Source organism: Herpailurus yagouaroundi, unplaced genomic scaffold (assembly GCF_014898765.1).
Source record: "Herpailurus yagouaroundi ecotype Mexico unplaced genomic scaffold, PumYag 182, whole genome shotgun sequence".
NCBI classification, from domain to species: Eukaryota; Metazoa; Chordata; class Mammalia; order Carnivora; family Felidae; genus Herpailurus; species Herpailurus yagouaroundi.
Window position 1 is genome coordinate 20,446,071 of NW_024412413.1, and position 21,140 is coordinate 20,467,210.

Sequence of the window (21,140 nt, forward strand, 5' to 3'; positions counted from 1 at the left end):
TTTTATATATTTGGAGGCTCCCATATTTGGTGCATAGACATATATAATTGTTAGCTCTTCCTGATGGATAGACCCTGTAATTTTTATGTAATTCCCTTCTTCATCTCTTGTTATAACCTTTAATTTAAAGTCTAGTTTGTCTGATATCAGTATGGCTACTCCAACTTTCTTTTGACTTCCAGTAACATGATAGATAGTTCTCCATCCCCTCACTTTCAATCTGAAGGTGTCCTCAGGTCTAAAATGAGTCTCTTGTAGACAGCAAATAGATGGGTCTTGTTTTTTTATCCATTCTGATACCCTATGTTTTTTGGTTGGAGCATTTAGTCCATTTACATTCAGTGTTATTAATTGAAATATATGGGTTTAGAGTCATCGTGATATCTGTAGGTTTCATGCTTGTAGTGATGTCTCTGGTACTTTGTGGTCCTTGCAACATTTCACTCACAGAGTCCCCCTTAGGATCTCTTGTAGGGCTGGTTTAGTGGTGATGAAGTCCTTCAGTTTTTGTTTGGGAAAACCTTTATCTCTCCTTTTATTCTGAATGACAGACTTGCTGGATAAAGGATTCTTGGCTGCATATTTTTTCTGTTCATCACATTGAAGATTTCCTGCCATTCCTTTCTGGCCTCCAAGTTTCAGTAGATAGACCTGCTACTACCCTTATGTGTCTACCTTTGTATGTTAGGGCTCATTTATCCTTGGCTGCTTTAAGAATTCTCTCTTATCCTTGTATTTTGCCAGTTTCACTATGATATGTCGTGCAGAAGATCGATTCATGTTATGACTGAAGGGAGTTCTCTGTGCCTCTTGGATTTCAGTGCCTGTTTCCTTCCCCAATCAGGGAAGTTCTCAGCTATGATTTGTTCAAGTATACCGTCAGCCCCTTTCTCTCTGTCTCTTCTTCTTCTGGAATACCTAGGATACGGATATTGTTCTGTTTGATTGCATCACTTAGTTCTCCAGTTCTCCCCTCATACTCCTGGATTTTTTTAAATCTTTTTCTCAGCCTCCTCTTTTTCCATAGTTTTATCTCCTAGTTCACCTATTCTCTCCTCTGCCTTTTCAATCTGTGCTATTGCCGTCTCCATTTTATTTTGCACCTCATTCATAGCATTTTTTAATTCCTCTTGACTATTTTTTAGTCCCTTGATCTCTGTGGCAATAGATTCTCTGCTGTCCTCTATGCTTTTTTCAAGACCAGGGATTAATTTTATGACTATTATTCTAAATTCTTGTTGTTATATTGCTTAAATTGGTTTTGATCAATTTGTTAACTGCCACTACTTCCTGGAGTTTCTTTTGAGGAGAATTCTTCCTTTTCATCATTTTGGCAAGTCCCTGTGGTAGGTCCAAACTGCAGGGCACTTCCCCTGTGCTGTCCAGAGAAACTTGTGTTGGTGGGTGGGGCCGCAGTCAGACCTGATGTCTGCCCCCAGCCCACTCCTGGGGCCACAGTCAGACTGGTGTGTACCTTATCTTCCCCTCTCCCAGGGGCAGGACTCACTGTGGAGTGGCATGGCCCCTGTCTGGGCTGCTTGCACACTGCCAGGCTTGTGGTGCTGCTTTGATGGGATCTGGCCAAGGGTGTGTTAGCCCAGGTGGATCCGCAAGGTGAACAGGGGAGGGAGGGGCAGGCTTAGCTTGCTTTGCCCTCCGTGGTCCCCTGTGGGAGTGGCCCTGCAGCATCGGGAGGGAGGCAGGCCCATCCCAGGGATAGATCCACAGAAGCACAGCATTGGGCGTTTGCGTGGTGCAAGCAAGCAAGTTTGGTGACAGGAACTGGTTCCCTCTGGAATTTCGACTGGGGGATAGGAGAGGGAAATGGTGCTTGCCAGTGCCTTTGTTCCCCCGCCGAGCTGTGTCCTTCTGGGGCTCAACAACTCTCCCTCCAGGTGTCCTCTCGCCTTCCCCACTCTCTGAGAGCAGAGCTGTTGACTTTTAACATTCCAGATGTTAAGTCCCACTGGCTTTCAGAACTCAGGCAGTCCGGCCCCTCCACCTTTGCAAGCCAGACTTTGGGGGCTCTGCCTTCCTGTGGGCTGCCCCTCCACCGCCACGGCTCCCTCCCACCAGTCCGTGTAGCACACTCCGCCTCTCCGCCCTTCCTACCCTCTTCCGTGGGCCTCTTGTCTACACTTGGCTCCGGAGAGTCCATTCTGCTAGTCTTCTGGCAGTTTTCTGGGTTATTTAGGCCTATGTGGGTGGAGTCTAAGCAATCAACAGGACGAGGTGAGTCCAGCGTCCTCCTACACTGCCATCTCTATTCTTCAAGTTTCAACTTAAACATCCTTCTGTTCCCTGCATACGTTTAAGTTTCCCTCTGCCACATATTCTTAGAACACTTTGTGTTTCTCTTACCATATTCTTGTTTCCATTATCATATTATATTGTAGTGATTTACTTCATGTCTGTTTTACTAAATAGTGTATAATTCCATGAAAAAATTTTGACATTGTTGTCTAACACTGTATCAAATATCTGGTGTCTACTGCAGTGTTCAAGACATTTAATAAATTCAGCTTGAATGTACCTATTTTGTACTTGTTCATAAATATCCACTTATCAGATCACCCCAAATGCTCCCTGGACCTTCTCTGGGCACCTAGGCTCCCTGTCTGGGACTCCTGGACCTCCCCATGTTCCAGAAAGTTGAAGATCAATGCTGGACAAAGCAGGTCGTCCAGACTCCTTCTTTAGACCTAAGGCGTGGGTCCATTCTGGTTGATTATTGCTTAAGGCATACCAGTTGTTAAAATAGCTTAATCTCATCTTGACTATATGAGTGAATGAATTATGTCCAGATGCACCAAGCTTATCTAGTACAGTTAAGCCATAACCAGCAAAAGTCCTCTGAATGTGCTTTCCTCCATAGTCTGCTTTATTGCTTATTCTTCTGTAGTCTGCATTATTGCTTATAGCTCTTAATTTCCCTTTTTATCATATATCAACTCTGGCCTGGGTATATACAGTGGGGTGTTCTAGGTATGTCCTCATAACTCTAAGCCAGTTTTTGCTTGCTTCCTCTCTAGCTTAAGTATTATTTCCTGAGATAGATCTTTTTGGGGATATATTCCTTGTGTCTCCAAAACTGGCTCACAGGTCACACTGTCATAGCCTGATTCGTGGGCCATGTGACTTATTTCACATTATGCACTGAAGTCTATCTCCCTTCCTCCTGGGCTCTGGTTCAAGAGAAGTTGTGAAATGACTCCTTAGGATGATATTCTGAGCCCATATTCTCCTCAAACAATAGTTCTTTGTCATCTGTATCCACACTCCCTTCTATAGTCCAAAAGGTAGGCTTTGTAATTGTTGTTAACCTAAGACTGCCGTCTGTATCCTATAAGATTTTTCTTGACTCAATGTTTTTTCTTTGATTTGCTCATTCTGTTTTATCAAGCCCCTTTACTCTGTAGACAAACTAATGTGTTCCCTAATTCTTCTTATATGGTTCTGTCCACTATTAAAAATTAGCCATTGGATTATTGGGAACTCACATCTCTTGGAATTTTTAGCTATTTGCATATCTCCATTGTTCACATTGTAATTTCTTTTGACATCTATACATCAAAACAAAGGTTACAGTTAGCCAATTACATTTTAAATCTTTCTACATGATTTGATCAATCTTTTTTTTTTTTTTTTAAATCCTCGTTTTCATTCTAATTCCATTCTTAGGGAACCAAAGATGGTGTTGGGTTTCATTGCCATCTCTGTTCACTTAGGAGTACTTATCCACAGTCTTGTTTTGCAGAAGATTTTGAGAATCAAAGCACAAAGGAGTAATGTGATTGATTATTAACACCTGCAAAAACAGTTGGGAGGAGTAGTGTCCCTCTTGTCTTATGCATTCATATAGGTGCTCCCATTGTCTCATGACTCTCTACCTTCTTTATGTTTTGCTTCCTTTATTGAGGTACCTGAATGAACAGATTAATAATTGAGACTGAGAAACAGAAGCTTCTAAGTTCTGATGACCTATTTGCCAATGATAAGGCTGCCATGATTTTCTGGAAGAGGCTGACTAAGTTCTCATTCTGATGAAATTTATTTGAAAGTTTTTAACTTGGTATTTGAGATTACTAGTTGTTGACTTTTTGTTATTTTTGTAGGCAGCCCTCAGTATATTTGGCATGATTGGTGGACCACTTCTGGGCTTGTTTGCTTTGGGCATTTTGGTTCCCTTTGCCAACTCAATTGTAAGTATAAAGAGTGAATATGTGTAAAGCTTAATTTCCCAAATATAGTAGTGGCTCAATTTTTTGTCAGTTGTAAAGATATAGTTCCTTTGATATCTGTCATTAGTGACTTGATGACTTAATTACTCATATTGACTTTGCTGGGGTGTACAATAAATTCCTATGCACTGGGATTGTGCATATGTATAGCTAAATGGAAATTGCCAAAACAACATATATTATGTAACTATTTATGTAATTAATAATATATAATATATTCTATAATTATATAATTAAAATATAATATAGAATATTATATAATATAACTAAAGTATATATGTTATGAAACATATTATATGTAATATATTATGAATATTATATAACTAAAGGAGCAACTTTTTTGTGCATTTATCTTTTTGCCCTTCTTAAAAATTAATCACTAGGATTTAAAGAAAGGGGATCAACAGGCTCAGATACGAAAGATTTGAGGGCAATAGAGCTGAGGATACTTGTGACTAGCCAGAGTATAGCAAAGAGAAGCAATAAGATAAGATATTCACCACCTTGACCAGAGAGTTTATATTCCTGATATTTAAAGCTGTAGCTCCAACACCATGGTTCTGGCCCCAAAGGGGTGATCATAATTGGGAATAGTATCCAGAATAAGGTAATAGCTCTCTTCTACATAGACATATCTGTGCTTTGAAGTACTAGATTTTGTTTGGAGTAAATGAAATTGAAATTATTTCTCTGAAAGCCAAGGGAAACTCCATCTAATCAGGCCTGCTATAGGCTGACATTCAGGAAAAACTGATAATGCATGTTTTATTGTTTCAGACAGATGTAGAATAACCACAAAACTATGACTTTACATTTAGAATTACATTTTCTTCATGAGGCATTAGGGATTGGTAAGGCAGCTACTAATAAAGGCTGTTACCATTATTACTAATAATTCTCAGAGAAATAATTCTCAACAGATGGTAGCTGTACTTGTGGTGAGCATAACATAATATATATAGACATTAAATCACTGTGTTTCAGTACCCCTGAAACTAATGTAACATTGTGTGTCAAGTGTACACAAATAAAAACTTTACAAAAATAATAATTCTAAATAATAATAATTCTCAATGAAATATCATATGAAGCGCAAGTTTTGTAGAAATTAATCACAGTGAAAGAGAATGGTTCATATCAACCTCAGAATGTTGAAGCTTTGGTTAGCCTCTTTGCATTTTGAAATGCACAGTGCTTTTTGAGTGTTTCAAACATTAAAACAGGATTGACTTTTGGTTTTTGACATTTACTGCCACCATGGGGTGCCTCTAGAAAAGCTGTAGCAGACAAGGTCCCACATATCCTTTTTTCAAGAGAAGTAGATATTATTCCTGTCATAGGAGGTACCTCTTTTTACTGCATCCACATTTTTCACCAGAATATCTACCCTTACCTTGGAGTGGACTTCCTGCCTCCCTCTCTTCCTCCTACCTTCTCACCCTTTCTCCCCTTCTCCTTTTCTCCTTCTCTTCCTTTGCTTCTCTTCTTCCTTCCCTTTTCTCCCTTGTTCCCTCCCCTCTTCTTATTCATTCATTGAACATTTATGAGCTGAGTACTGTCCTGGGAATAGAGAGCACTGAATATTTCTGCTTTCACAGGTTTTATAATTTTGCGGATCTTTGAACAAACCGTATACAATGCTGAGAATAAGCAAGTCTGGCCTGTCAACAGATGGCCACACTACTATTCCAATCTCATAATATTGAAAAAATATTTATTGCACTCCTGTATATGTCCAGCACTGTCATAAGTGTCATAAGTTTTGGGGTACCAAAAACAAAGAAATCTAATTCTGCTTTCAAGATTCACAGCCTAATGAAGGAGCTCACAGTCTTCGTCCCTAACACAATCCTCTGATCTGGTCATCAGCCTTTATTTTCTCCCATCAGCACACCATTCTTTTTTCCTACCCTATGATTTTGCTTATGTTTTCCCCCTGACTTCAAATATTCTACCCTGTCCTTTCTATGGGGATCCTGAGGCACAAGCTGCATTGTCTGGTCAGTATTATTTTTTTTTTTAAGTTTATTTATTTATTTTTGAGCGAGAAAGAAAGTAAGAGTGGTGGAGGGGCCGAGAGAGAGGGAAAGAGAGAGAATCCCAAGCAGGCTCCACACTGTTAGCATGGATCCTGATGTGGGGCTTGAAACTCCTAGCTGTGACATCATGACCTGAGCCAAAGTCAGACGGTTAACTGACTGAGCCAACCAGGCGCCCCTGGTCAGTATTCTTAAAGGAAGGGGCAAAATTTCACCACAGGGGAAGAGGCTTCCTAGCTCAAGTTTTGCTTTTGTCCCCATCATTTGGAACTAGGGCTTAAATCATTCAAAGTCCAGCAGAACATCTGGATTACTGATGAAAAGCAGAAGTGGGGACTCCAAGTTTTCCAAGGACTGGGAAACCAGCTGTCTTCAGAGAGGACATCCCTACCTGTCTTTAGAAATACTAAGTGTGGTTATATGCACCATGGCAGTCATTTGTGAAAACTGCTTCCTGGTTTCCCCTAATTACCCTGAAGCACAATTATAATCGTGCATGTTGTTAAGTATAGGAATAAACTCTGTGTATGATTTCTCCTTCATAATCTGTTGTTCATATGGCATACCATTTGTTTACAGACTAAATAAAAATATAGGGGGCAATTGGTCTGGGGTCAGTGGTGTGACTGTTGTAGTTATTTGGGTGTGAAGAAAGCAGGAGGCCAGAGCAGAGTGCTAGCTATGGAACAGAGTAGAAGAAATGGAATTATGAGATCAACTAAAAGAAAAATGGGCAGGAATTGGTGATTGGCTAGGTAGGGTTATGGAAAAGGGAATGGGGTTACAGACTCCCCAGGGCTCTGGGCTAAAGGACTAGTGGCCCCTGCCACTCTTGACAAGAGGCAGGGATCTTGGGAGAAGGATGATTTTAGGAGAAAAGCTGGTAAATCTGACTTGGACCACATTGAGCTTAACCTTCTAATGTTAATTTCCATCTCAAAGCAAGCTGTGTTATTTTTTCTTTTAAAAGCACTCTTGTTTTGCAGGGAGCACTTGCTGGTCTTCTGGCTGGATTTGTTGTTTCTTTGTGGGTAGGAATTGGAGCTCAACTGTATCCTCCACTGCCTGAGAGAACTATGCCACTAAGCCTTGAAACCTATGGCTGTAACAGCACATACAATGTGACAAATTGGGTGACAACCACAGAAATGCCATTTTCTACTAGTGCTTTTCAAGTATATGGTGCTGAAAGGTATTGAATTAAACTTTGTAATGTCATATTTTTAAGAAATGTATGTGACAGGTAGAGAACAGTTGCTTTCTGTCTTGCTTGCAGTGCTGTGATTTTTCTCTGATGTGAAATGGGTAGAGCCCTTGTGGCTTGCTGGCTATGGTATTTTGCTCAGAAACAGCAAAAATTGCTATATGTTCTTAATTTTGATACACTTCTGTCATGCTTACAGATCTGGAGAAGACTTGAATTGTAACAAAAAAAAATCTATTATGGGTAAATGCTACCAAATATCAGCTCTAGTTGAATGAAAAATTGTCTTTGTCAACTAAAAACCTTTTAAAATGAAAAGTACCATTATAAAAGAACATTGCTTCTATAGTCTTTGAGGTATAGCTTTTACAGACTAAAAGCTACAATCATCTAAATATGTTAGATTATTGCTATTTGTTTAGGTTTAAAGATTCCAAACCTTTAGAACATTAGCAATGAGTTGCAGCTGTGATATTCTTACTAGAGTTTTCTGTATGTGGTATACTTTTAGGCTTGTGGATCCTTATGTTGTCTGATTTAATGAAATGTTGTGGGTCTGCTAATAGGTGAGTGTTTTATTATATAGTGGATGTGAGGGCAAGACTTTCTATAGTGGACAATTATATGTACAGCCTTAAAGCATAAACCCCAATAGAAATGTTCAAGGAGTATGGAGATAAGGTTGTTGCCCCCCAATTATTGCCCCCAGCTCCAGCTTTCTTGGAATGAAGCCATTAAGGACTCATGCCCACTTTAGCTGGACACCCTCCTGAGAGAAGGAATGTGACTGTTAAAATTAGTGATTCATGTTCCAAAGAAAATATAACTATGAGAATGCCTGCCAATGGAAGTTCAAGGCTGGCAAATGCTTCATAAATAGAAAGAAAAGGTAGTTCCAGAGCCTGAGGCATATTTGGGGGAGGTCTGATTAGGTGGGGTGCTGTGGGGTGAGGGGCAAGGAAGTGCAAGGAGCAGTTTGGACAAGCATGAAAGCACTAATGTGCATGTGTAGAGGCAAGTTGTTACAGTCAGAAAGGGAGAAGAAAATAATGGAATGGTATGTGGGAGGACATCCAGGATGTACTTGTTTCACAGTTTTGCTTGGCATTTGTCCTGGTTGTGTAAATATCTCTCTTAATTTAAGAGTCTGAGGCAAAATAGTTATTTGGATTCTGAAACAAATAAATTAACTGAGGTTTAGTATATACCTGGTACCATAATAATTACTTTTATAGGTTAGCTTATTTATAAAATAACAGGTAATAAGCAAGAATTTTTAAGAATGAATACATACTCAACTCTGGGCTGGCCATTTCTGTGATATCCCTAGAAAGTCTTCCCCTTTCACTGTGGTTCCTGCCTTCCAGGAAATTATAATTTACCTGGAGAAAGTATGCTAATGTACACAAAACAATCAATCCAGTAAGCACAGTAAGTATAAAATAAGTATAAAACTAGCAAATGATAAATAGTGATAACTACTTGATAAATACTTGTTAAAAGAATGAATATAAACAAGGTTGGAGTGAGTAGCAGGAAGACTTTGGAGAGGTAGGACTTGAAGGATGCGGAGGCTGGATAGACAGAGGTCTGGAAAGTCATTCTTACCACAGAAAATGACCAGAAGGGAAATTGGACAAGAAGATACACAAACAATGCTTGTGGTAAGGGAAATTCATAGGTGATCAAGAGAGCCAGCAGAAGGAAGAGCTTAACTCTTCCTGAGTGGAGTGAAGGAGACCTTCTTAGAGGATTACATAAATTGGAATTAGTCAGGTGAACAGGTTGGGCAGAGGGACCAAAGGAAGAAGAAAATTGCACAGTGAAGGAATAGTGTATGCAAAGGCATGAAGTTCTGAAGCCACGTGGCACCTTAGGAAATTACACCTAGTCAATGTTGCTAGAGTACAAGGGGAGTAAAGTTCACAGCTGAAGATGAAATAAAATACCCTTTGGTCGTCTAGATTCTGCATTTCCATTACCCACAGTCAGTTTTTATTAAGTTCCCAATGCTTGATGTGTATATATTGATAGCTTGTAGTTTTAATTTGCATTTCCCTTATGATCAGTTACATTTGATACCTTTTAATATATTTATTGGCCATTTCCATTTGAATATTTACTTTAGTCACTTGTCTGTTGAAATCTTTGATCCATTTTTAAATGCATTCTCAGTTTTTTTCTTATTTATTTAGGAGTTATTTTTTAATGTGTATTTATTTTTGAGAGCGACAGAATGCGAGTGGGTTAGGGGCAGAGACAGAGGGAGACACAAAATCCGAAGCAGGCTCCAGGTTCCGAGCTGTCAGCACAGAGCCCAACAGGGGCTCAAACTCATGAGCTGTGGGATCATGACCTGAGCTGAAGTCGGACGCTGAACCCACTGAGCCACCCAGGTGCCCCTAGGAGTTCTTGAATATATTCTAGATACAAAATATATTTTGAAAATATTTTTCTCCCACTTTGTGGATTGCCTTTTTACTCTTTTAGTGATACTTTTGGTGGCCAGAAATGTTTTCATTTTAATTATGTTCAACTTTATCAGTCTTTTTCCTATATGTTCAGTCTTCTGTGTATCCCAATTACATCTTTGCCTATCCTGAGGTCATAAAGAGATTCTTCAAATTTTTAATTTAAATGCTTTATTGTTAGTTAACTGTTTACATTTATGAATGTAATCTCCTTTGGAATTGATTTCTGTGGGTGCTGTGGTCAAAACTCATTTTTTCCCATATGGATATTCGATTAACCAAGTACCACTTATTGGAAAGAACTTCCCTTTACCCCATTACAAAGTACTGTCAACTTTGACATAAACCAGATGATTATTTTCTTGTGGGTCTGTTTCTTGATTCTCTCTTCTGTTCTACTTTGTCTGTTTTTTGTTTTTCTTTTTGTTTTTTGTTTGTTTGTTTTTTCTCCCAGTAATACCACATCTTAATTTCAGTAGCTCACCTCAGTGTGTTTCCATCTTTCTGGGATCTTGGCCCCTCAAGTTCTAATTGTTGTGACTCTCTGGTATCTTAAAAAAAATCTGCCTGCTCTTTCCCCCAGTTTTTATACATTATTCTTGGCAGAATTGTTGGTCTAAATCAAGCTACTCTATTAAAGCTGAAAATGAGATCCTATAATAATCATTTTAGAAACAGATTAGATCATGTCACTCCTCCATTTAAAGTACTTCCCTGAGAGCCACTGTTCAGAGAGTAAAATCCAAACTTCATACAAGTCTAACAACAAAAAAGAAATCCGTCTTCCTCTTGTTTTGTGTAACTCTGTTGCTCACTATGCTTTAGTCAGCTGGTGTTTACCTCTCTCTAGGATGCTTTCCTCAAGAACTTTCCTCCAGGTCTCAGTTCAAATGTCACTTCTTCCTAAAGGCTTTCTCTGACTCCATGTTGGAGTGTAGTTCCTTCTTTCCACTCTGTTAATATCACATTACCTTGTTTTATTTTCCTTACAGCACTTTCCACCAGTGGAAATTATTATATTTATTAGTTTACCTGTTTATTTTATTTCTCTCCCCATTAGAATGTAAACCTTATGAAGGCAGGAACCCTGTCAGCTGTTTTTATGGTAGACTTTTTAATGACAAGAACAGTGCCTGGGACATAAAGCAAAGTTGCACGAATACACATGGACATTTAGCATTATACTGTATGGTCAAGGTTAAGCCAGGGTTTTAATATTTTTCCCTCAGGCTTTTAATTCTTGATCCAATAAGATAAAATTGGAACTGCAGATTATGACATTAAAAACATTATTAAATATTTTATTTTGATTTTGCCATGCATGAAGTTTATTGAGACTGCTCTTAGTTGCTAGTAGCATTACATGAAATTTACAGTTATGCTTTTGTTCTTTCTCAGGACTCCACTGATGGATAACTGGTATTCTTTATCATATCTCTACCTCAGCACTCTTGGAACTTTGGTAACATTATTCATGGGAATGCTAATCAGTTTACCAACAGGTAACTATCTAAACCTTAGTATTGTTGTATTTACCTCCATATCAGTTTTTACTATATCTCTTTTATAGCTGCTGATGTTATCTTACTATAGTCCTGTTAACAACTAATTTAATTACTTGTTCCATTTTCCTCATGGGAAATTTGAGGGCCTACACTTGAAAGTAGAAGATTCTCTTTGAACCTTTGCTCCACCATGTACCAGCTGCATGAACTTAGGGAAGACTGTATAGCTACTCTGAGGCTTAGCTTTCTTCTGTGTAAATTGAGGTTAGTGGTGATTGACTTCCCTATCTCACAGGTTGCTGTAAGATAAAAATAAGGTCTTTAAAATATTATACGTAGTTACTACAATGCTAGGGATTTTACACATATTATTACAACAGTCCTGCATCAGATTTTTTCATTGTCCTATGCTGACTTTTTATAAACTTTAAAGAAGTATACACAGGTAAGGAAAGATCGCTACAATTGTTATATCTAAACATAGTATGAAGCTTTTTTCAGATTCCATAAATTTTAAAAACGTTATTTAAAAACTGTCAGTGAGGAGCCTGCTTGGGATTTCTCTCTCCCTCTCTTTCTGCCCCTCTTCCACTCATTCTCTAGCTCTCAAAATAGATAAATACACTTAAAAAAACATTATTTTTTAAAAACCAAACTGATAATACACGTGGTACATACACTGCTCTCTGGGATTGCTATAGAACTGTTATTCTGGAACTTCATGTCCTTATTCTGCGAGTTCCATCTGTCTCCCTCCTGTGTTGTATTCCCTGCTGCCTGTATCCCATTATTCCTAATTCTTGTTTATCCCCTTAATTGAATGGAGCACATCCTTTTAGCATGTTCTTGAGAAAGTGTAGACAAGAGATTTTGAAAATGTGGTACCTCTGGAAAAAAATGTCTTTAATTCTCCCTTATACTTGATTGATCATTTGTTTGAGTAGAGAATCCTAGGTTGAAAATAACTTTCTTGTTTCTGAAAAGATGTCTTTTTTTTTTAAGTTTGTTTTTTTTAATGTAATTTATTGTCAAGTTGGCTAACATACAGTGTATACAGTGTGCTCTTGGTTTTGGGGATAGATTTCCATGATTCATCACTTCCATACAGCACTCATCCCAACAAGTATCCTCCTCAATGCCCACCACCATTTTTCCCTCTCCCCCGCAACCCTCCCACGAACCCCCAGTTTGTTCTCTGCATTTAAGAATTTCTTATGGTTTGCCTCCTTCCTTCTCTGTTTGTAACTATTTTTTTCCCCTTCCCTTCCCCCATGGTCTTCTGTTAAGTTTCTCAAGTTACACATGTGAGTGAAAACATATTATTTATTTATTTTGAGAGAGAAAGAGAGAGAGTGTGTGTGTGCACATGTGCAAGCAGGAGAGGGGCAGAGAGGGAGGGAGAGAATTGCAAGCAGGCTCTGTGCTGTCAGGGCCGACCCCGACGCAGGGCTCAATCTCATTCCGGACTCTGCTCTATCTCACAAACTATGAGATCATGACCTGAGTTGAAATCAAGAGTCAGACACTCAACCGACTGAACCACCCAGGTGCCCCTCTGAGAGGATGTCTTAACTTTCTTCTAGTTCATTGTGTTGTTATTAAGATGCCAGTGCCATGCTACCTGCTGGCCCTTTGTATGTGACCCATTTCACAATGATTGCTTTGCCCTAAGGCCTCGGTAGGATCTTTTCAAACTGAAGACTCATGCCCTTCAGTTCTAAGGCATTTCCCCATATTATTTCTTTTGTAATTTCTTGTGATTTTCTGTTTTCTCTTTATGGAAACTCTTGTTAGTCGAATGTTTGAGTCCCAGACAGTTATTCTAATTTTCTTCTCTTGTCTCTCCTATTTTCCATAACTGTGTCTTTTAGGTCTACTACATGGGATACTTTTTCAATTTACTTTTCCATAATTCTCAAAGGAGCATTCTGATCCAGTTTTGAGAATACTCTGTAAAGGAAGGAGGGCAGGTAGGAAGCTATTACAGTAAGTCAGGTGAACGATCTTGGTGGCTGAAAGCAGGATAGTAGGGTAGTTGGTGAAAAGTGCTGGGCTCCCCGATTTCCTACATTCCCTCACACATGTATTTCCATAGCAACCAGACTGGGGGAAGGCAGCTCACTGCCCTTTTCCTCAAATGTGCAATAACTAGTCAGAAATCCTATACTTTTGTCTTAGGACATCTGATGTCTTTGTTTGCTTTATGCTGCAAGGCTACCATCACTGTGCCACTTGATAGTAGAAGAAATTCTAAGTAGAAAGTAGTAGAAGAAATTCTACTATCAATTATGATTTTGTAACTCCTGAATAGCACTGCCTTTCAAGCTTCTGTGATACTTGTATTTATAATTAATAAATGATATCAAGTTAGTAGTAATATTAATATATCAACAATGATATTGCAATGTATAATTCTTATGCATTTATGATAAAGTTTGTAGCTATTTATTACCTTTCAAACAGCTGTTTTTAACTATTTTCTTTCTTTTCAAAAAGGACTGTGGCTTTTTTCGTAAATAAATTTACCAGCACAGTAGATTTATTCTTTTTGTCTGTTTTGATATATTTTAAGACAGCATTTAAACTTTTCTCACAAATAGCTCAATTATTCAGATCAAGAATACACATCAACAGTCTCCTTGTGCTATTTGATGTTAGGTTCTTATTCAACCCATTCCTTTTTCTTTAAGAAAATGGAATATCAATATGATTTCACTCATTTGTAGAATTTAAGAAACAAAACAGATGAACATATGGAATGAAGAAAAAAAGAGAGAGAGAGAGGAAAGCAAACCATTAGAGACTCTTAAAGATAGAGAACAAACTGAGGGTTGATGGAGGGAGGTGTATGGGGGCTGATTAGATGCGTGACAGGTGTTAAGGAGGGTGCTTGTTGTGATGACCACTGGGTGTTATATGTAAGTGATGAATCATGGAATTCTACTCCTGAAATCAATATTTCACTGTATGTTAACTAACTAGAATTTAAATAAATATTTGAAAAGAAAAAAAAAAGAAAATGGAGTATCAGAATATTCCCTTTCAACATTCCCTTTTTTTTCCTTAAAAGTTTTTATTCTGATAACCATATACAACCATATCTTTTGTTTTATAAAGTAATGCTATACCCAGCTGAGCAGGCATCCAGTGATAAGAAGCAATACAACTTCATTAATTTCATATGGCTTATTCCCATTTCACAACAGCAGTGAGCACCTTGAGAAAAACAAACAAACAAATTAGAAACGCGAAATCCTAACACTTCTGGGGAAATAAATTTAAAGATCTACTGCAGGATACTAGGAATCTGTAACAATTCAGGCCATACAGACTTGGTTGGCATTTCAGTTTCACCTAACCAGTACCCACCATAAGTGGGTCTGTCTCTTCATCAGTAAGTGGGGTAAATAATACCCTTAGTAGACCGCGAGCTATGAGTACAGTAATTGTTTTACTCATCTCTGTCTCCCCAGCACCTAGTAGAGTCTCTAGCACATGGTGGTTACTCAACAATGTTGACTTGATTAGTTTAAAGTTGATCCCATTTCTGGAAGAGCAGAGGTTCCCATAATTAAAAGCCTAATATTTGTACCAAAGTGATGGCACTCAAATATTAGATAGCATAAAGATCACTTTGGAAATTTGGTAAAAATCAGGATTCAGTGGCCCTACCCCAGAGTTTCTAACTGGGTTAGTCCAGGTTGGAGTTCAGGAATCTGTGTTTTAAGTACATCTCCTAGTTGTACTTTGTACTAAAGTAGTTTGAGGAGCACACAGTTTTAAAAAGCTGTCTTTGATCTACAAATAAAATAATTTGTATCTACAAATAATTTTTGTAAAGCAAAATGTTAGGGAAGAGGAGTTGAATCCAACACAATCATCATACTGATTTTCATTTAACCAATTTATTTGACATTTCATAATTTCCTGCACTTCTTCACATACATCTACATTCACAGCCTTGAAACTGGAGGAGTGCAACTCCGCTGCCTGAAGCAGAGGCAGATGGTTTGATATTTTATTGGTAGATCAGAGAGGATGCTTTTAAACCAGTTTCCCTATGAGTACTGGGCTCTTTCTCAGGTTAAGCACCATATGAGTAGGCAGCTTGCATTTAAGAGCCATCTATTCATTTTTATTTTTTATTATTTAAAAAAAATTATGTTTTTATTTTATTTTTGAGAGAGAGAGTGCAAGCAGGGGAGGGGCAGAGAGAGAGGGAGACACAGAATTTGAAGCATGCTTCAGGCTCTGAGCTGTCGGCACAGAGCCTGACTTGGAGCTCAAACTCACGGACTGTGAGATCATGACCTGAGCTGAAGTCGGACACTTAATTGACTGAGTCACCCAGGCGCCCCATCTCATTTGTTTTTAAACACCAGACTCATATTTATCATAGTGAGAGGCTTGCAGAATCTGAGTGTGACTAAGGGAAGGGAAATGGTGAGCCAAGTCTCCAGCACTGCTTAAAAGATTCTTTCTCTTTGTGTTTTATAAGTGCATAGAGTTGAATGCACCCAAGTCAAATGCTTGTATGATGGGCCATCACTGGGTAGTTACAGTTATCTTTCTAACAATGTAAACAATGTAAATGTTTTTCAGGAGGAAGAAAACAAAACTTAGACCGCAGATTCCTACTAACCAAAGAGGACTTTCTTTCCAATTTTGACATTTTTAAGAAAGTAAGTTGGCTTTATTTCTCCTTCAATTAGTAAGACTGTGCTTTTACCCCCAAGATAGAATACTAGTTAGTCCTTAGACTCTCTTTTGAACTCTGATAGACAAGGAACATATTTGACCTATTCTTTGATGATGTATTTCTGTTATATATCTCGTCCTCAGTAGACTACCAAGCTGATTTAGAGAAAGAAAAACGGTAACAATTATTTAGAATTGAATAGTTACTTTTTTCTAATCACTGTATTAACATTTTCTTTTAGAAGAAGCATACTTTAAGCTATAAATCTCATCCGATAGAAGATGGTGGAACTGATAACCCTGCCTTCAACCATATTGAATTGAACTTCACAGACCAAAGTGGCAAGATCAATGGGACTCGTTTGTGAAGCAGCTGTGATATTAGATGATCTTAAACAGTGTCCCAATTTGATATATTTTCTAAGAAAATTGGGTCGGGTTTAGATTTTTTTTGAAGGGGTGGTTCTATAATGAGTAAAGTTTCGGGGGAAATTTTTGTTAAAGCAAAGTCTTGACTCTTCAGTTCCTAGACTCAATAATTGATGCTACTCTGGAGTTAAGAGTTTCGGTGTCAGTGTTTTCCTCTATTTCTCTTTTATTTTAATGAGGCTGCAGTTGTGAAAATATGACCACATATGTGCTGATAGATTAATACGCACATAGTTAATGGTCAAAAGCATATTCTTAAATTTGGTCATTCATAAAAGTATTTTCCATGCATTTGGTGCTAGCATATCAGTTTTAGGATTTACCAAAATCATAAGTAATACTGAAAAGAGCTTTTTCTCTTCTACTACATACTCTATTTTTTAGAAAACAATGGGGTGACAGATCTATGTTATCTAGATCTTTGCTTCACATTGATCCATATCAGCTCTATCAGGGAATGTATTAACCTTGGAACCAATTCTGGCTCAGGAAGGTGATAATCAAGAAGCATCCTGTTTAGGGGCGCCTGGGTGGCGCAGTCGGTTAAGCGTCCGACTTCAGCCAGGTCACGATCTCGCGGTCCATGAGTTCGAGCCCCGCGTCGGGCTCTGGGCTGATGGCTCAGAGCCTGGAGCCTGTTTCCGATTCTGTGTCTCCCTCTCTCTCTGCCCCTCGCCCGTTCATGCTCTGTCTCTCTCTGTCCCAAAAATAAATAAAAACGTTGGAAAAAAAAAAAAAAAGAAGCATCCTGTTTGGGATGGAACAATGATCAAGGTCTTCTTGGTGTTGTGTATCTATTCTTGTGCCTTTCAGCTAATTATGTAGAGCTCCTAACCATTGGGGGCTTATATTGCCTTAGACTCTGGTTCTTTTTTTTTTTTTTTTTTTTAATGTTTATTTACTTTTGAGAGAAAAAGAGAGACAGAAGCATGAGCAAGAGAGTGGCAGAGAGAGGGAGACACAGAATCCAAAGCAGACTCCAGGCTCTCAGCTGTCAGCACAGAGACTGTCATGGGGTTCTAATTCACAGACTGCGAGATCATAACCTGAGCTGAAGATGGAAGCTTAACCGACTGAGCCACCCAGGCGCCCTAGACTCTGGTTCTTATATGCAATCCTAGTTTTGGACCCAACTGCGGTTTTGTTGTACAACTTTACTTTGCTTGCCTTCCTAATTTCCTGTTTACTCTGTTACGTTGGGCTTGGGTATATCTTTAGACACCCAATATGAATCATGCTACCCCAGGTTTAGAACCATGCTACTCCTGGTTCACTAAGTCCCAGACTATAAATTATAAACTCCTATGAGCCTGATACTGACTAAAGTACTTTCACTATAGGTACTTAAGGATTTGGTGACCCAAGAACATTTACATGATTAAAATGGTTAAGCTGCATGGAATTACATGATTATGTTGAATGATATTAATTTGAATGTCAACTAATTTGCAGTCAATTAAATTTAAAAGTAAATATGCTTAGAAGTCTTGTATTCTAGTGTATTCATCTAGTTGAAGAGCTAAATTACATAGGCAAACACTACAATTTTTTTTTAATGTTCTGGAATTACTAACTATATGCTTTGTTCCATGATTTAAAACTTCAAGTAGCAATCTCAAAATTTATTTTGCTTATGTTGCTATATTTCTAGCTAAGAGTTTGGTCACAGGCTTTTATCAATAACTTATATTTTTCTACAGTTCCCCCATTAGATCCTGTATAGATTTTTTTCTTTACAGTGTTTTCAAATAATGTGAGAAACATTTAGGTACATTAAAAATGTTTTATATTTAAATACTTTTTTCTTATTTTCTGATACTTAGGTGAGCATGCTCTGTACGTTTAGAGATTGTCAATTGAAAACATTAAGAAATAAAATAAATAGGAAGTAGCATTTATTTAAAGCAAAGAGATTTATATAACATTTAAATTAATGATGTGTTCATATATTTCATACATGTATAGATGTTATTTTTTCATCAATATATTTGTCAGCATACATCAAACTTTGTAAATCTTTCTACAATTTTTTAATGAGTAGTTAGATATGATCTTATTTATTTTATGCAAGTGTGATTTGAACTACTGTTAATTATTTAATAAGTGAAAGTGCATATGTGTGTAGAATGCTTCAAATTTGGAAATCAAAGTCTACTTTTTAAATAATTTTTTCTCTTATCTAACTGCCAAGGGATTATGCAGTATATATTTTTTAATTTTTTTAATGTTTTTATTTATTTTTGAGAGAGAGAGAGCATGAGCAGGGGAGGGCAGAGAGAGAGAGAGAGAGGGAGACACAGAATCTGAAGCAGGCTCCAGGCTCCGAGCTGGCAGCACAGAGCCCGATGTGAAGCTTGAACTCACAAACCACGAGATCATGACTTGAGCCTAAGTCTGACCTCAACCAACTGAGTCACCCAGGTGCCCTTATGCAGTGTATTCTTCATGAGAGATATGGTACTTCCATTCTTGTCCACTTTCTTTAACAAAGTATATCTTTGTGACATTGGGAACTGTTAATATTTTACCTTTATAAATACATCACAGTGACAGACAGGACTCTTAAGAAATCAAAGTACTGTTATTAATTATAAAAAATGTTTTATCTTATCTGAATATTTGGGCAAAACCAAATAGGGGTAAAATGTTAATATAATGTAAATAAAATCACCTAATGTTCTTAATTATTTTGAAACACAACAATCCTAACAGGAGGGAAAAGCCACATAAGTTGTCTATTTTCATTTTGCCCCTGACAAGTTGTATATGACCTTGAATTTATCCTTAATCTCCTCTAATGATGGAATTTAACACTAAACTTAACTACCTCACGAAATAGTGTGAGTATAAAAGATCAGATAGCACTTTATTAGCTTAAATAGTGTTACTTAAAATGTCAATATGATTGGAAATCAAAATTTGAGACAAAGGTCACTTGCTAGTTTTAAAAAAAGGTGAACTGTTAATAATGTGGAGATAGTTCTTTCTCTAAAAAACGTGTGTCGTTGAAATGTTGAACTATATTTAGGAATAAGCAGGATTATTTGAACAGAAGAATGGAAACTTTAAAGAATGCTACGGATCAATCATATTCACTTCATAAAGAAATGAAAATGTTATATGTAAGATGTGAAATGGTATAAGTGTATATGCACCTGTTTGATTGCTTATGCTTTAATTTCCTCTCTAGACCAGTGGTTCTAATGGGGCAATTTGGCATCGGAGGGGACATTTGGAAATATCTAGATACATTTTTGGTTGTCACAGCTGGTGATGAGATGCTACTGGCATCTAGCGGATAGAATTCAGGGACTCTGCTAAATATTCTACGATACGTTGGACAGCCCCTCTCCATGACAAAAAATGATCCTGCCCCAGATATCAATAGTGCTGAGTCTGAGAAATCTTGCCCTAGAGGCTAAGATTGTAATCTTGATTTTCCCAAAGTCACACATGCTGGTTGTGTTCCTTTAGGGAAATTGCCTTGACTCTTCTATCTGATCATTCTTATCTACAGATGAGGTTTAAAGTGTCACTAGCTTGCAGAATGTTATGATAGAGAGTAATGACCATGTGTTTTCATAGCATTTAAAAAATATTAAGGAATATAAAATTGTGAATAATTGTGAGAATAACTCTTAAGAAAGTTTCATTTAGCAACATGATTTCCAACATTAACACACATTAACATGAAGGAAATATTAAATCATAAATATAAAGATTTCATAATTTTGTTTTATTTATAAAAACACCAGAAAGTATAGCTTATTTGTTAACAACTTGATGTCTGTCCATGATGTAGACACAAGGGACAGGGAGAGGCTTGAGGTCAGGGGAGTGACTCCTTATGTTGATTCTTATAGGAGATTCTGAGTTTTTTTCCAGTAACAGTTATTAATAACAGAATCAACTGAGTGCATGCACAGGTACTGAAAATTCACTGCACAATTTAGTTATTATAAAATTTACTTTTATATTTAAGTTGTATGCTATTGTGAAAAATCTTGAGGGAATTGAATATTGCAATGTATAACATATTTGCATTTCTGATTTTTCAACTTGCTGATTAAATTGTCTACAAGTGGCTTTGCAGTTGTGTGTTCTTGGGGAAGAAAATGTCAAATTGAATATAATTAAGTTTATCAACTTTTACAGAGAGTTATTTCCACTCTACCACATAAAGGACTCTCTCTGTATATAACACATAGATTATAAAAGTGTAAGCAAATAAACATGCAGAAATTTTCACTGAAAAATATTTTGTTTTAAGTAATTAACACTGTATTTGAAAATAAAAAGTAACGTCTTTAATACTGAAAATTTCTTAGCCATTATTTCCTTGAATATTCCCCCACTTCCCCAGCTCCTGATCTGTAACTCTTTAACTCCCATTAGATGAATGGTATACCTCTTTATCCTGTCCTCCAGGTCTCCTAATCTGGTTCATATTTTCTATATTTAAAAATTTCAGGATGTATCACATAAATATAAACAAAAGGACATTGCATTTTATTTTCTTTTCAGCTGTTTATTTTCTTTTCAGCTGTTGCTAT

General features: G+C 37.4%; 1 protein-coding gene across 1 annotated transcript in view; it reads left to right on the forward strand.

Annotated features, from left to right (window-relative positions):
- SLC5A8 (solute carrier family 5 member 8) overlaps positions 1-17,099 on the forward strand; it is a 55,469-nt gene extending 38,370 nt beyond the window's left edge. The window contains exons 11-15 of the mRNA XM_040491099.1: positions 4,116-4,202; positions 7,267-7,472; positions 11,354-11,457; positions 16,063-16,142; positions 16,401-17,099. Of these exons, the coding sequence (XP_040347033.1) occupies positions 4,116-4,202; positions 7,267-7,472; positions 11,354-11,457; positions 16,063-16,142; positions 16,401-16,526 (603 nt within the window). The 3' untranslated portion in view covers positions 16,527-17,099. The remainder of the gene's footprint in view (positions 1-4,115; positions 4,203-7,266; positions 7,473-11,353; positions 11,458-16,062; positions 16,143-16,400) is intronic.
- Positions 17,100-21,140: the final 4,041 nt, after the last annotated feature.